Consider the following 13,218-nt stretch of genomic DNA (forward strand, 5'->3'; position numbering starts at 1 on the left):
AAATGGGAAAAGAATTTGAAAAAGAATAGATACATGTATATGTATACCTGAATCACTTTGCTGTACACCTGAAACTACCACAACATTGTTAATCAACTATACTCCAACATAAAATAAAAAATAAATTAAAAAAAAAAGAAGCACAACCCTCTTGCCTTCCATCTGATGACTGAGGCTCACCAGGGCCCCCATGGGAGGAGGGAGCAGGCAGGAGAGGGACCCCTCACAGATCCAGAATCTTGGGGTGGCTGCTGATGTGCACAGATGAGGGAGGCCCTGGCTCAGTGTAGTTTGGCAACGGCCCTCGCTTGGCACACAGCACAGGTAACCCAGCAGGCCAGACTCCCTCGAGACCCAGTGCAGCCGAGGACAACTTTAAGAGGCAGTGCCGGGGAGAACGAGGTGGCCCTAATAGCTGATGTTAAAGGAAACCTTGATCAACTGACAGGTGGATACACAAAATGTGGTCTATCCATACAATGGAATAGTATCGAGACATAAAAAGGAACAAGGCACTGACGCATGCTACAACGTGGATGAACTTGAAACCGTGCTGCATGAAAGGGCCAGACACAAAAGGACATACATCGGGCTTCCCTGGTGGCGCAGTGGTTGAGAGTCCGCCTGCCGATGCAGGGGACACGGGTTCGTGCCCCGGTCCGGGAGGATCCCACATGCCGCGGAGCGGCTGGGCACGTGAGCCATGGCCGCTGAGCCTGCGCGTCCGGAGCCTGTGCTCCGCAACGGGAGAGGCCACAGCAGTGAGAGGCCCGCGTACCGCAAAAAAAAAAAGTCATACATCATACAATTCCGCTTATATGAAATATGCAGAAGAGTTAAGTTCATAGAAACAGAAAGCAGATTAGTGGTTGGCGGTGGCTGGGGAAAAGGGGGGATGGGGGAGTGGCCACTTAATGGGGACAGGGTCTCCTTTGGGGGTGATGAAAATGCTTTGGAACTAGGAAGGGGTGATGGTCACACAACACTGTGTGTGTGCTAAATGCCACTGAAACTTTAAAATGTTTTGTTATGTAAATTTCACCTCAATTGAATCCTAATGATAATAAATAGGAGGAGGAGGAAGAGGACCGGCAGCTGCAGCCACTGCCTTGAGGCTCCTGTCTAGAAGGCCAGCCGTGGGTTGGCTTTCTCCTCTCCCAGGAAGAGCAGGGCCTCTCTGCATCTCCACCCCAATTAGGGGATGGGGCCGACACCCCATGACCTGTACTAAGGCCCAGCCTGGCCGGGCCCCAAGGCCTCATGCGGTCTCAGGAAGAGAAGCTGCTGGCCTCCCTGGTGGCAAGTGGTTGCTGGGCCTGGTCTCAGCCAAGGGCAGGGGGGCACTTTGGAAACACCGTTAGCACAATTCTCCATCTGGATTCCGAAGGCTCTGCCCCATCTCGGTGCTGCAGGGCCCCATGGAAGTGGGATGACCCTGCCTGACCTAGCACGGCAGGACCCAGAAGCCTCCCAGGCACCCATTTTCACTTCGGGCCCCTGTAGGGCACCCACACAGCCTGACTGGGTGCGGGGCGCCTGCTCTCACCTGCCTCACTGGTGAATAGCTCGGCCTATTTGAATAGATGTCCTCACACTGAGGCCAAACCAGCGCTGCACTTCTCTTCTGTGGGCCTAGCTCTGTCCTCCGGGGCATCTTCCCTGGAGCCGCCCTCAGAGCTCTGAGATGGGCAAGGATGGGCTGGCCCACTGCACACCCACCCCGAGGCCTGCATCTGTCCCACCTGCAGGCCTGGCAGGTTTCTGCTCCTCCTATAGGCCTCAGTTTCCTAACTCACAAAGTGTCCCGCCCAATTCAGGGGCTGTCCTAAAGCTCAGTTGAGACAAGGGGTGGAATATCGCTCAGCACAAGGTGAAAGGCTGCCTGGCATCAGGAGTCCTTTGGGTTGGACTTTCTTGGAATTTGCCTGTGACACCACACCCATGTTAAGTCATCTGGCTCGGACTGACTCCCACCCTTGGCCTGCAGCCATTTCCCAGAAGAAGAAAGGCCAGCCCCGAAGGGGTGGCATTCGCTTCTCCCTAGGTGAGGCGGCATGCCAGTTGTGCTGGGTTTGTAGTCAGAGGTATTCCAGGGCTGGGCTTTTTCTTTCTCAGTTGCTGGCCCAGGCCCTTCCCCCAGATACTTGGTCTGCTCCCCACCTGCCGGCACTAGGGCCATGGGGAGGATGCAGTGGTGACAGACCAGACGAAGAGTCCAGAGCCTTGGGCCGCTTTTGGTGGGAACTGGCTGTGTGACCCTGGGCTGCCGTCCTCGTCCATGTGGTTTTAAAGGGACATTGCTGGCATTTTCAGCAGGCAAATAACGCAGGGCCTGCTCTGTGGCTGAGGGATGTTTGGCTGCCCTGGCCCTTCCCACTAGAAAGAGGGAGTCATTGTGCCCCAGTCATTGTGCCCCAGTCATTGTGAGAAGCACAGACACCTTCCCACATTTCCAGCCCTCCGGGGAGCAGGGGGAGGGGGCCTCTATGGGACTGTTCTAACCTCTTCAGATGCTAGGTTCTCCTGGGAGCTCCGTGGAAACCCCGGCTTGCTAGCTGGGCTGCCTCCTCACGAGATCACTGGGTACCAGCCCCTCTGCTCGCGCTGGGCTGGGTGTACTGGGGGAGGCAGGTCTCCCTGGTTACTTTCCTGTTACGCCTCTGTCACCTCTCTGTTACTCCTCTGTTACCCCTCTGTTACTCCTGTTACCCCGTTACTCCTCTGTTACTCCTCTGTTACTCCCACCTTACAGTTCCACCCCCACCCTCACCATCTCTAACCAGGTCCAAGGTCACAGTCATCCTCCGCCAGCCCCCAGCTCTCCCTGCTGAGCCTGTGGGAAGCCCAGCCTCTTCCGTGGCTTGGGGGTGGGGGGCGGAGGGGGGATCTGAGGCCGCGATTCCTCTGCACTGGCGCTTGTCTGTTTCAGGTGGCTCGTCTTCGGCAGTGACAGGAAGGGAATGCCAAATTAACACTGGGTAATAAATTCTGCAAAGCCAATAAAACCAAAGCAGAGGGATAGATGGAAGAACCGCAGCAACTGATTAAACATTTTTGTTGGCAGTCACAGACACATGGCACATTTTCCAAGGTTTGCATCAAGGAGACATCTGGCCATGGCCCATGTGTGCATGGGAGGGAATCCCAGTGAGTGGAGACAAAGGGGGCCAGGAGGGCAGGACCCTCCAAGGGGCAGCAGGCGGGGGAGCAGGCACTATTCGGGGGTCTGAGGTGCCTCCAGGGCAATGACCTCGGTGAGCTGTTAGGGACGCTTCCCAGGAAGGGCAGTGTTGGAGTCCTCGCCTGCCAACCCCGTGGGCTGCGGGAGCCGAGGCCTGGGAAAGAATGTTCCATGCTTGGAATGCCTGCTGATCAGCCCCACCACACCCCACACCCAGACTCAGGATTCTGGATTCAAGGCCTGAGGCCCAGGCCTCCCCTGAGTCTGAGAGAGAAAGTGCGTGCCATTAGATGGGGTCAGAGCCGGCCCAGGAGGACCCTGGGGTGCCTAACTCCTTGGGCTCCCTGATCACAGTACAAAAACCTTTTCCTCCGTACCTCCACCCACAGCATTGCTCTCCCGGAGCATCCTTCCTCCTTCAAGGCCCCGCTGGGCTCTGGGACTCAGAGCCCCCTCTGCCTCTGAGACCCTTGCTGGTGTAAGCTGCGTGCGTGTGTGTGTGCGTGCGTGCACACCCGCACACGTGCAGGCATACATGCCACCCCAGCAGGCTCTGTACCGTATTCCTTTCTTTCCGCCCACGGTTGCTGACCATGCTGAAAGGCCCCACTGGGGCTCTGCATGGGCTAATTTGGACCTCAGTCGTGGGGCTGAGGGCACACACAGGGAGTGGGCCAGTGGCCAGCTGACTTGGGCCTGTCTTCTGTTAGGAGGAACAGGATTTCCACACAAAACTCTCCAGTCCTTCAAAGACCCACCACCGCACATAGGATGAAGCCCAGTCTTCTCGGCTTCCCCTGAAGACCCTGCCGGGAGCAGCCCCAAGTCAATGCCCCTGAAACACAGGCCAGGGGGTCACTGTGAGAGGCTGGGAGCTGCTCAGAGGATGCGTCACTCACCCCCATGTCAAGGTGGGGGAACTGTTCCCACACATTTCAGACCCACTCAGGGCTATCAGCTCCCACCAAAACCCAGGGTCCACGAGCTTCCAGGTGCTTTTTCCCTCTTACCTCACACATAGAGATACGGACTCGGGCTTCATCAGCTGGCTCTAGCAACGGCGCAGGGCACCCATGCTCCCTCATCCCAGACACGTGCTCCTTTGCTCCCACAGAGGGGGCACAGCTCAGTCTAGCCAGACCGTGTACCCACTGAAGCACTGGGTCCAGTCCACTGCCCAGCCCTGTGACTCCGCCCTCTCTGCCCCCTGGGCCTCGGCCCCGAGGAGCAAGTCACCTATGTACCCAGGACCATGGCCACAGCGTCCTAATTAGTCTCCCCACCTCCAGCCCCCTGGGCTTCAGCCCGGCCTCCGCCTTCTCCTTACCAGTCACACGAACTATTTGCTCTCCTTCAACTATGTCTCACTCAGTCTCACCTTCACAGATGTCACCATCTACCCTCACCTGGACGACACCTGCTCACCGTCTGGGTCACCCGCTGAGGCCCAGCACAGAACTCAGCTCCCTGCATCGTGTCTCCCTCTTTGCAGCCTCAAGGTCTGGCAGAGGGTCTGTCACTAGAAAGTGTTTAGAGAATAAAGCTTGGTCTCCCCGGGCCAGGAGTTGCCCTAAAGAGATGGTCACAGGGCCCAAGTCTCGACCTACCTCTGAGAAGAACACTGAGAGAATGACCAGACTGATCCAGTGTATCACGCCAGCAAACTGGAACGCACTGGAAACTGCAAAAGCACAATAACAGGGGCCAATTTTAGGAGCAAGGAATTAGGTGCAACTGTAGAGGGGGCCTCACAGCACGGAGGCAGGCCTCCAGGAGCCCGGAGCATGAGTATTTAGAACTGGATGCATTCGGGCCAGAGAACACCAGGCAGCTTTAAGGGGTGTCTGTGATGGAGGTGGTGGGAGGCTGGTGGGCCGGTGATGCTGTTCTTCCCTCCATCCAACGGGCTGCCTCTCGGAGCTCCAGCTCAGTCCCATCAGCCGCCGTGGGCTTTGTGCCCAGAAAGAAGCCTTCCAGGGGAGCCTTCCAGAGGGAGCAGGAAGACATCTCAGACCTGGGTGGGCAGCTTCAGTCAGATCTAGTTGAGCTTCCAGAAATCCCCACAATTCACCCCCAAAGCACTGTGCACTGTGAGTGGGGCTTAAGGCAAGCTTACTCTTCTCATTCTGAAAATTCTGAGTGGCTGAGATGGCGGCGTCAGCCAGGGTCTTCTGGGGGAGAAGGCAGGAGCCGGGACTGGCGAGGACACCAGTGGTGGGGCAGGGTGTCAGCCTCCCGAAAGTGGCAGAGCGAGCAGCTGGGGGCTGCCACGCCTCCGGACGCCAGAGTATGAGCGGGGAGAGCTATCGGCCACTGAAAGCTCCCACCCCACCTTCCACCAGGCAATTCTTGGCATTAAGACAGCACCTCTGGGAGGCCCTTTCACAATACAGGGGCTGTGACCAGCCTCTGAGCTGTAGCGGAGCATAGTTTATCAGGGAGTGAGGCCAAAAGTAGGGTGCTGGGGCCCAGGACAAGGTCAGGTGGGCTCTGATGGAGAGTGGGTGGGAGGGGATGCCCCCTCAGAGGGCCAGCCTAAAAGAGATACTGGTAGAACGTCCCCAGACAGTGGGGCAGGACTAAAACAAGGTGCAGGAATGCAGCTGGCAGCACACTTCCCTCTGGTCAGCACGCAGCTCAGATCCCCTGGGGGACAAGGAAAGATGCCCAGAGCTATCAGTGGGGTGGGCTGGCCAAAAGAGAGGAACCCACAGCCTCCCCCAAAGCTCTGACATCGGCAAGCCCTGGGGGTGGGTGGAAACAAGGTCCTGGAGCATGTCCTGGGGGTAGGAGGCTTCAAAGACAGGTTCCAAGTGGGAGACTTTGGGGTTCCTGGCTTTGGACCAATAGGAGCCTCAGAAGGCAAGTCCTGCCACACTGTGGATTCTTTCCGTCCTGGGTCACATGAATAGGAGTGGGAACCGGGAGGCTGAGGCCTGTGTGACTCTGAAAAGACCTCCAGATGATTCTGGAAGCATAAAATCTCTCCCCATTATTTCTCAAATGAATTCCTGTGCCTTTTTTTATGGTTTGCTTTAGAAGAGCAATAAATCTCTGATTGTGCATTTTATGGAATTTAAGATGCCTTTTATGAGCTGCTAGTGGATCTCCCACCAAAATCAATCTCCTGGATGCTTAGTTTTAAGCAAAATTCCAGTGTCAGCCGTGTTCTCAGTTCTACTCAATGCCTGAGTGGCCAGGAGCCCCAAGTATAACCCAGGAAAGAATGACTCTGTTATGGTCAGACCTCATAAAAAGCAGACATACCAATGAGTAGGAGGGAAAGTATACAACATGGTTTAATTGAAGACAGGTTGACTGTAAAATCAGTGCTAGTCACTTTCTGCTGGAAGATACTTTGATTGGAACCAAGGGGCCACCAGCTGTACAAAAGCCAACGAGGCTTATCAGACAAAAGCAATTCTGCACTCCCCGCCATCCTCTCTCAGAGAGTAGGTAAGGCTAATAGGACTTGGAACCCTGAATAGGACGGACCCTGAATACAGAGACTCCAGTAAAGGGTCTGGGGGCATTTGAGAATAAGTCTAAGATGACTGAATGGGTCCGGGGGCGGCCAGATCTACAGTCCTGGAAGTTGGCCAATGGCAGGAAAGGAAATCTCTCGGGTTGGGGGCGGTCAACAATTTCATTTCTTTTTTTAATTTGCACTTGAATGAGCCGTCTTCTGACTGGGGGACCTCTGGGGAACCAGGAGCTCTACCAGAAACCACTCACTCAGCCAAAGCCAAGAGTCAAGACCCTTGGCCCCCTGCTGGTGCACCAAACAGGGGTCTACAGGGTGGGAGGCAGGAAGAGGGCCCTCTGCTCTGACAGACGTGCTGCCAAGGGACACCTGGAAGGACAGAAGAGGTGGCAGACAAGCTATCTGCTGCCATGTGCGTCAGGCTCCCGTGAACATGAAACTAGGACGAACACCAAGAGGACCAGGTTGGGAAAGAAAACTGGCCTGATGGCTTGAAGTCCCAGCTCTAATATCTCTCAACTAGGGAAAGTCTAACTTCTCCCAAGTTTAATTCCCAAATCCATAAAAAGGGAAAATACCAGTCTTGCCTGTCTCATAGGGTCGCTGCTAGGGTCAAATACATGGAGAAGTGCTTTCAAAATGATCACGTTATAGATAAATAACACTGCCAACTTACAGATGGATAAAAATACAAGGAATCATAGCGTCATTGTGGCTGCTGTCATTATTAGTTACTACAAGGTGAGACGCCTCCACACATGGGAACTCTCTTTAAGCTACAGCAAATTCCAACCTGGAAAATTCCAAATGGGAACAATAAAAAAAAAAGGTGCACACAGGGGTCCCCAACATTTTGGATCTCATCAGTTTCTGATCATGGAATGCTGGGGAAGGGGAGTGAAGAGGCCACATTGGGCGGAGCAGGGCAAAGCGATGCTGGGGGTGGCGGGGAGAGAAGCTGCCAGATGCTTTCCTCCCAGTGGTCATACCCATGAGCCATGGGGCCGGGGTGGGCAGTGCCGTCAGGCTGGGGGCAGATCACACTGCTAGTTGGGGACCCCTGATGGATGCACATGGAATATTGACATCATATGTATTTACATATGTATCTCTCTTGCTACTCACACTGGAGAAGCTTTATATCTATTAGAAGTTCCAGAGTCAGGAGAATCACCACCAATATTACACAGGCTACCAGGAAACTGTTGACACTTGCACTGAGCAAAAATACCTGCCACACGGCTGCTCTCTTCCCACAGCACGGCTTCAGCCAGGTAGACCTGCGGGGACAAAAGTGGGGGAGGAGGCACTGAGAAGGGGTGACGTCCCCACCACAGCCCTGCTCTCAACACATCCCCGGCTCTGTGCTTCCTGATGAAACACAGCTTTCTTCAAGGGACCACTAGGTAGAATGATGAAGACCGGAAACATCTCATTAAGAGATGGAGCTCGGTATACAGGCTGACCCGGGCAGCTCACAGCATCTCCCTGTGCTTCAGTCTCCTCATCTTTAAAATGGGTACAAAACCACATCTCGTAGGCTTCTTGTAAAGATGGAAGACCACAAAGGTTAGTGGAGAGCCTGGCTATGTGGTAAGTGCTGCATGAATTATTATTATTACACTTATTATATTATACTTCCGCATAAGTCTCAGAACCTAGCACAGGCTCTGCGTTTAGGATACCCTCAGCCCACCTCTAATAAATGCTCAATGAATTCGTAAGTGAATTTTCTGTTTTTTCAGCTATACAAGGAAAGATTTGAACTGATCCCTGTTTCTCAAAGTAGATTGTAAGGAATGCTAGTTCCACAGAAAGTTAATGATTGTTACTCAATAAAAAGTTACTAGGGTTGGATAAGTTTTAGAAAATTTGGGTCAAAGTTAAGTGGATAGGGCTTCCCTGGTGGCTCAGTGGTTAAGAATCTGCCTGCCAATGTAAGGCACACAGGTTTGAGTCCTGGGCCGGGAAGATCCCACATGCCACGGAGCAACTAAGCCCATGTGCCACAACTACTGAGCGTGCGCTCTAGAGCCCGTGAGCCACAACTACGGAGCCCGCGAGCCACAACTACTGAAGCCCATGCGCCTAGAGCCCACGCTCCACAACAAGAGAAGCCACCTCAATGAGAAACCCGTGCATCACAATGAAGAGTAGCCCCCACTCGCCACAACTAGAGAAAGCCCGTGCACTGGAACGAAGACCCAGTGCAGGCAAAAATAAATAAAAATTTTTTAAAATTATAAAAAAAAGTTAAGTGGATATTTTTCTCTGCAGGACCTTTTAGTGCCATTAATATGCTATCATGTATCACTGTGCTCCAAAAGGGATTACAGTATCAGTTTTTCCCAAACTCACTGGCCCACGCACCCTTTTGTCATGTAGCACCTGGAGGGACTAGTGTTCTATGGACCATCTTTTGGGAAACCTTTGACTAGATGATCGCGAACGTTCACACATAGACATGAGGCCACCAACAATGAAATCTTTCCTGAGTAGGTTTGGAAGTGGAGAGAAGACACAGAATCTCAGAGCTGGTGGGCCCCTTAGGGCATTTGATCCCCTCCCTTCAGGAACACAAGATCCTGGTGAAAAGGGGGTGCCTCTAAGGGGGCATGGGGATGGTGAAGTCAAACCTCACTGCCTTGGTGGGTTGTTTACAAGCTGGACCTGCCTGCCTGCCTTGATGAGGAAGAATTAGGTGCCCTAGAACACCAGAGACAGCACTGGCTGGGGAGTCCTCACTTCTGGCTTGGCCTTCAGCCTCCCGGGGCCATGTCAAAGGCACTCCGGACGTCAGCCTCCCCATCTGTAAAACTCCTTAGCCTCCAGGGTTATTGACAGTTAAATGAGAAAATGTATCTGACCTGTAAAGCACCATGTAGTTGATGGTGATGGTGATGATGATGATAAATTATCTGATGGCCCAAAGATTCGGCCGTCACCCACTGTCCTTCCTGTCCAGAGGGAGCAATTGGCTGGAGCCTGCTGCAAAGCGGCCGGTACCCATCCCTGAAGATCCCGAGGGTGTCTCTGGAAAGGGGAGCTCTGCCTTGAGGTGCTCCCTTCTCCTCGAAGGAATAATGTAGGTGCTTCAGGGAGATTTCTTCCCCATGGTCCATCAAGGGAAAGCTTGAAGGAGGCCCCAGCTGTTGGAAAGTGGGACAAAGCTCATGGCTCTTCAAGGAAATTTGGCTTTCAGGTGACGGGGGAAGAGGAGGGAGGCATTTTTGGACAAGCAGAGGATGATTGATGGGACACCCTCGCCCATGGCCAAGAGCATGGGGTGAGAAGCGAGGAGAGCTGCCAGGCAGAAGAGAGGGTTCTCACTGAGGACAAGCAGAAGACTGGGGGACAGAGGTGAGCGGAGGCCAGACAGAAGGCCATCAATGAAGGCCTGCTTCACGCGCTGCAGATGGGTTTCAAAGTCCCCCGTGGAACCACTTCTCTCCACCTTCCTGCAGGTTCACGAGGGCCACCCAAAAGCAACAGGCTACAGGGTAAACCCCAGACTGATACCATGTGGAGCTCAGTAGGGTTGCCAGAGAAAATACGGGACAAGCAGTTATATCTCAGGGTTATATCTCAGGTAAACAATCTATCAACGATTTTCTAGTATAAGTATGTCCCAAATGTTGTATAGGATATACTTACACTAAAAAAATTTATTCATTGTTTATCTGAAACTCAAATTTAAATGGGTGTCCTCTATTCTTGTTTGCTAAACTGACAGCCCTAAATTCAGAGCAGAGGGGTCTTGAGGGGGCCTGGTGAGGGTGGCTGGGATTTGGTCAGAGGAATGCATGGGATCCCTGGGATACAGATTAGAAGACAGTGTCAGGAAAGGAAAGACCACGTGAAGGACACCTGTGGGAGGACTGAGCGTGTCTGTCCAGGAGACCAGGAAAGAAGGACCAGAGTGGTCAGGGACAGCCGCGCCCTACCTGGCACAGAGAATCCTGGAGGCTCCACCCACAGGTGCTATCAGCTGTGTATGCTTTTGCCTATGAAAGACCCTTTGAATTGTAAGGTACCTTTGGCCATCATTACTTGGCTGACCTCCTCTCCTCCTGATGCATCCCGAGAGTGTCACCCCTCCTTTTCCCATAGTGTGACATCCCCGTCCCCTTCCGCTGGCCCTATTTTAATCTTTCGCACCTCTCACCCCAGTTCTCGCCCAGCCTCCAGCTGCCTCGGCACTCCCTCTGGAAGTTTCCTGCGGCCTCCTACCCTCCTGCCCTCCTCCCCGGTTCCCAAAGGAGACCCAGCTCCAATTCCACATCCTCTCTAAAACCCAGTCCAATCGTCTGTGGCCCCTACACTGATGCCATTTCACTGTCACCTGAAATCGGAGGCAAGCACCCTCCGCAGTGATAATGAAAAGGGCAGCTGCCAAAGCCGTCTGCCTGGGCTGGTGCCAGGCTGAGCAACCAGGGGAAGACTCGCCTGCACGTCCAGTGTGAGAAGCGGAGCACCTGATCTCATCTGTGTCTTGTGCACCCCAGAAGCGTGGGGTGCATCCCTCAGAGACCGGGCCTTCTACCCTGAGCGGAAGGTCCCATGGGGAGAAAGGGATGAAACAAACCATTTGTTTCTTCAAGTGGCAGGCTTTCCCTCTAAAAAGGAGACTCCACACTTGACCTGCCTCTCCATGGGAACGAAAAGTCATTTTATGTTGCAGCTTCAAATGTTAAGATGTTGCTTTTGGGACTTCCCTGGCGGTCCAGTGGCTAAGACTTCACGCTCCCAATGCAGGGGGCCTGGGTTCGATCCCTGGTTGGGGAACTAAGATCCCGCGTGCTGCAAGGCGCAGCCAGAAAAAAGAAGAAAAGATGTTGCTTTTCATTTTCTTGTTTGATCAGAAAAACTTCCTAAGCAGACCCAGGTTTGGTTATTGGGAAGCAGTCGGTGCAATAGTCCAAAGCTGGCAATGCAAGCCTTGCCCTGGCACCACGGCGCTCCTCGGCCTCGGGAAGCAGCCAGGGAGGGGCCAGGAAGGTGGCAGCACTCAGAAACCAGGCAGGGAGGGGAAGGTCTGGAAGTCAAGTGAACGCCAGACACCCCATGTACTAGTCAGGCACTGTGTTCAACACAGGCCACGGCTCTAGGGCAGCTGACATTCCAGTGGGTGAGGGTCAAACAACAAACATAACGAATTAGGAAACGAGATGGTGTCCTACAGGGTGGTAGGTACTGTGGGAGAAAAGGGGGGCATGAAGGGTGACATTTTAAACTAGGTGGTCAGGGTAGGCCTCACCCAGAAGGGCTTCCCCTTCAGGGCTGGGGGCAGCTGACCTAACCCCACCCCGAGCAGGTGTTGCAGGTGTTCCCACAGCCCAGGGGGCAACCAACGCAGTTCCCAAAAAAGCCCAAGGCAGCTGCAAAGTGGAGCCCATACTCACTGCCCTGGTCCTGTGCTTCCACTGCCGCACCAGCCCAGTGGTTCCCCCCACCTCTGCTCTGCCTTCCACTACAAACCCCTCAACCATGCCCGTCTGGGGGTGACTTCCTGAAACCCCCTTTGTGCACAAGTTCAAGGGGTGCTATTTGCACACAGTCTATGTGAACCCCAGGACAATACACACAGGGGAGGGCTCAACTGAAGCGGATGGAGGGAGACCACCCATCCAAGAAAGGATGGTGTCCAGGGATACAGTAGCGGCTGAGGAGTGGCGGCAGGGGGGCTGCAATCTGTTTCCAGGTCAGTGGTTCTCAACCCTGGCTGATCCGAGGACCACTAACAGAGCTTTTAAAAATCCCAGTGCCTGGGCCACACACCAGACCACGCAAACCACACACTATGGGGTGGGACCCAGGCCTTAGCATGTTTTGATCTCCTTAGGTGATTCCCACATGCAGCTGAGCTTGAGAACCACTGTCCTTGGTCCTTGACGCTCAGTGGGCTCCGTAGACCAGCAGCATCAGCATCACGTGGACCTTGTCAGAAATGCGGACTCTTGGGCCTTCCCATACCCACTGCAAAGTGTCTGCATCTCAGTGAGATCCTGGGTGATTTAGGTGACAACCACTGCTTTGGATTTAAAAAGAGGTAACGGGTAGCTCAGGAGGTGGGCAGGGCATGGCAAAGGGAGTCTGGGTGCAGGAGAGATGAAGCAGTGAAGGCAAGCAGGTCCCCAGCCAGCCCTTGGGGCCGAGGTGCAGGACCCAACACTGAGGGAATGGGGAAGCAGGTAGGCTCCCTGGGGAGCAGAAAGTAGCACTGAGACTGAGTGTATGTGTTTGGGGGCATCGAGGGCTTCTTAGCCCAGACCTGAGGCTGAAGCCAGAGTCCAAGCAGGCTCTGGGCTTCCAGCTCCTTGAAGAGCAGGACCATGGACCCCAAGACTCCAGAAAAGAGGCTTGGATGAAGCAGAAGACTTTCTGGCTGCCCCAGTGTTTGGAAGTCCCAGCTACTAATAACATTTCCTCTGAAATTCAAATGACTCAGATATTCCTAGGAGACTGGGTTTTAGTAGAAAAGTAGAATCTTTCCAGCTTCAAAATATCCCTGAGTGATTAAATAATGACTCAAGGAGTTTAATGGGTCAAAAGG

General features: G+C 53.8%; 1 protein-coding gene across 1 annotated transcript in view; it reads right to left on the reverse strand.

The window, feature by feature from the left end:
- TMEM266 (transmembrane protein 266) overlaps window positions 1-13,218 on the reverse strand; it is a 92,413-nt gene that overhangs the window by 65,724 nt on the left and 13,471 nt on the right. Inside the window, exons 3-4 of the mRNA XM_065872155.1 lie at window positions 7,791-7,945; window positions 4,789-4,862 (exon numbers count right to left, since the gene is read on the reverse strand). Of these exons, the coding sequence (XP_065728227.1) occupies window positions 4,789-4,862; window positions 7,791-7,945 (229 nt within the window). The remainder of the gene's footprint in view (window positions 1-4,788; window positions 4,863-7,790; window positions 7,946-13,218) is intronic.

The sequence above is a fragment of the Phocoena phocoena genome, chromosome 2 (assembly GCF_963924675.1).
Source record: "Phocoena phocoena chromosome 2, mPhoPho1.1, whole genome shotgun sequence".
NCBI classification, from domain to species: Eukaryota; Metazoa; Chordata; class Mammalia; order Artiodactyla; family Phocoenidae; genus Phocoena; species Phocoena phocoena.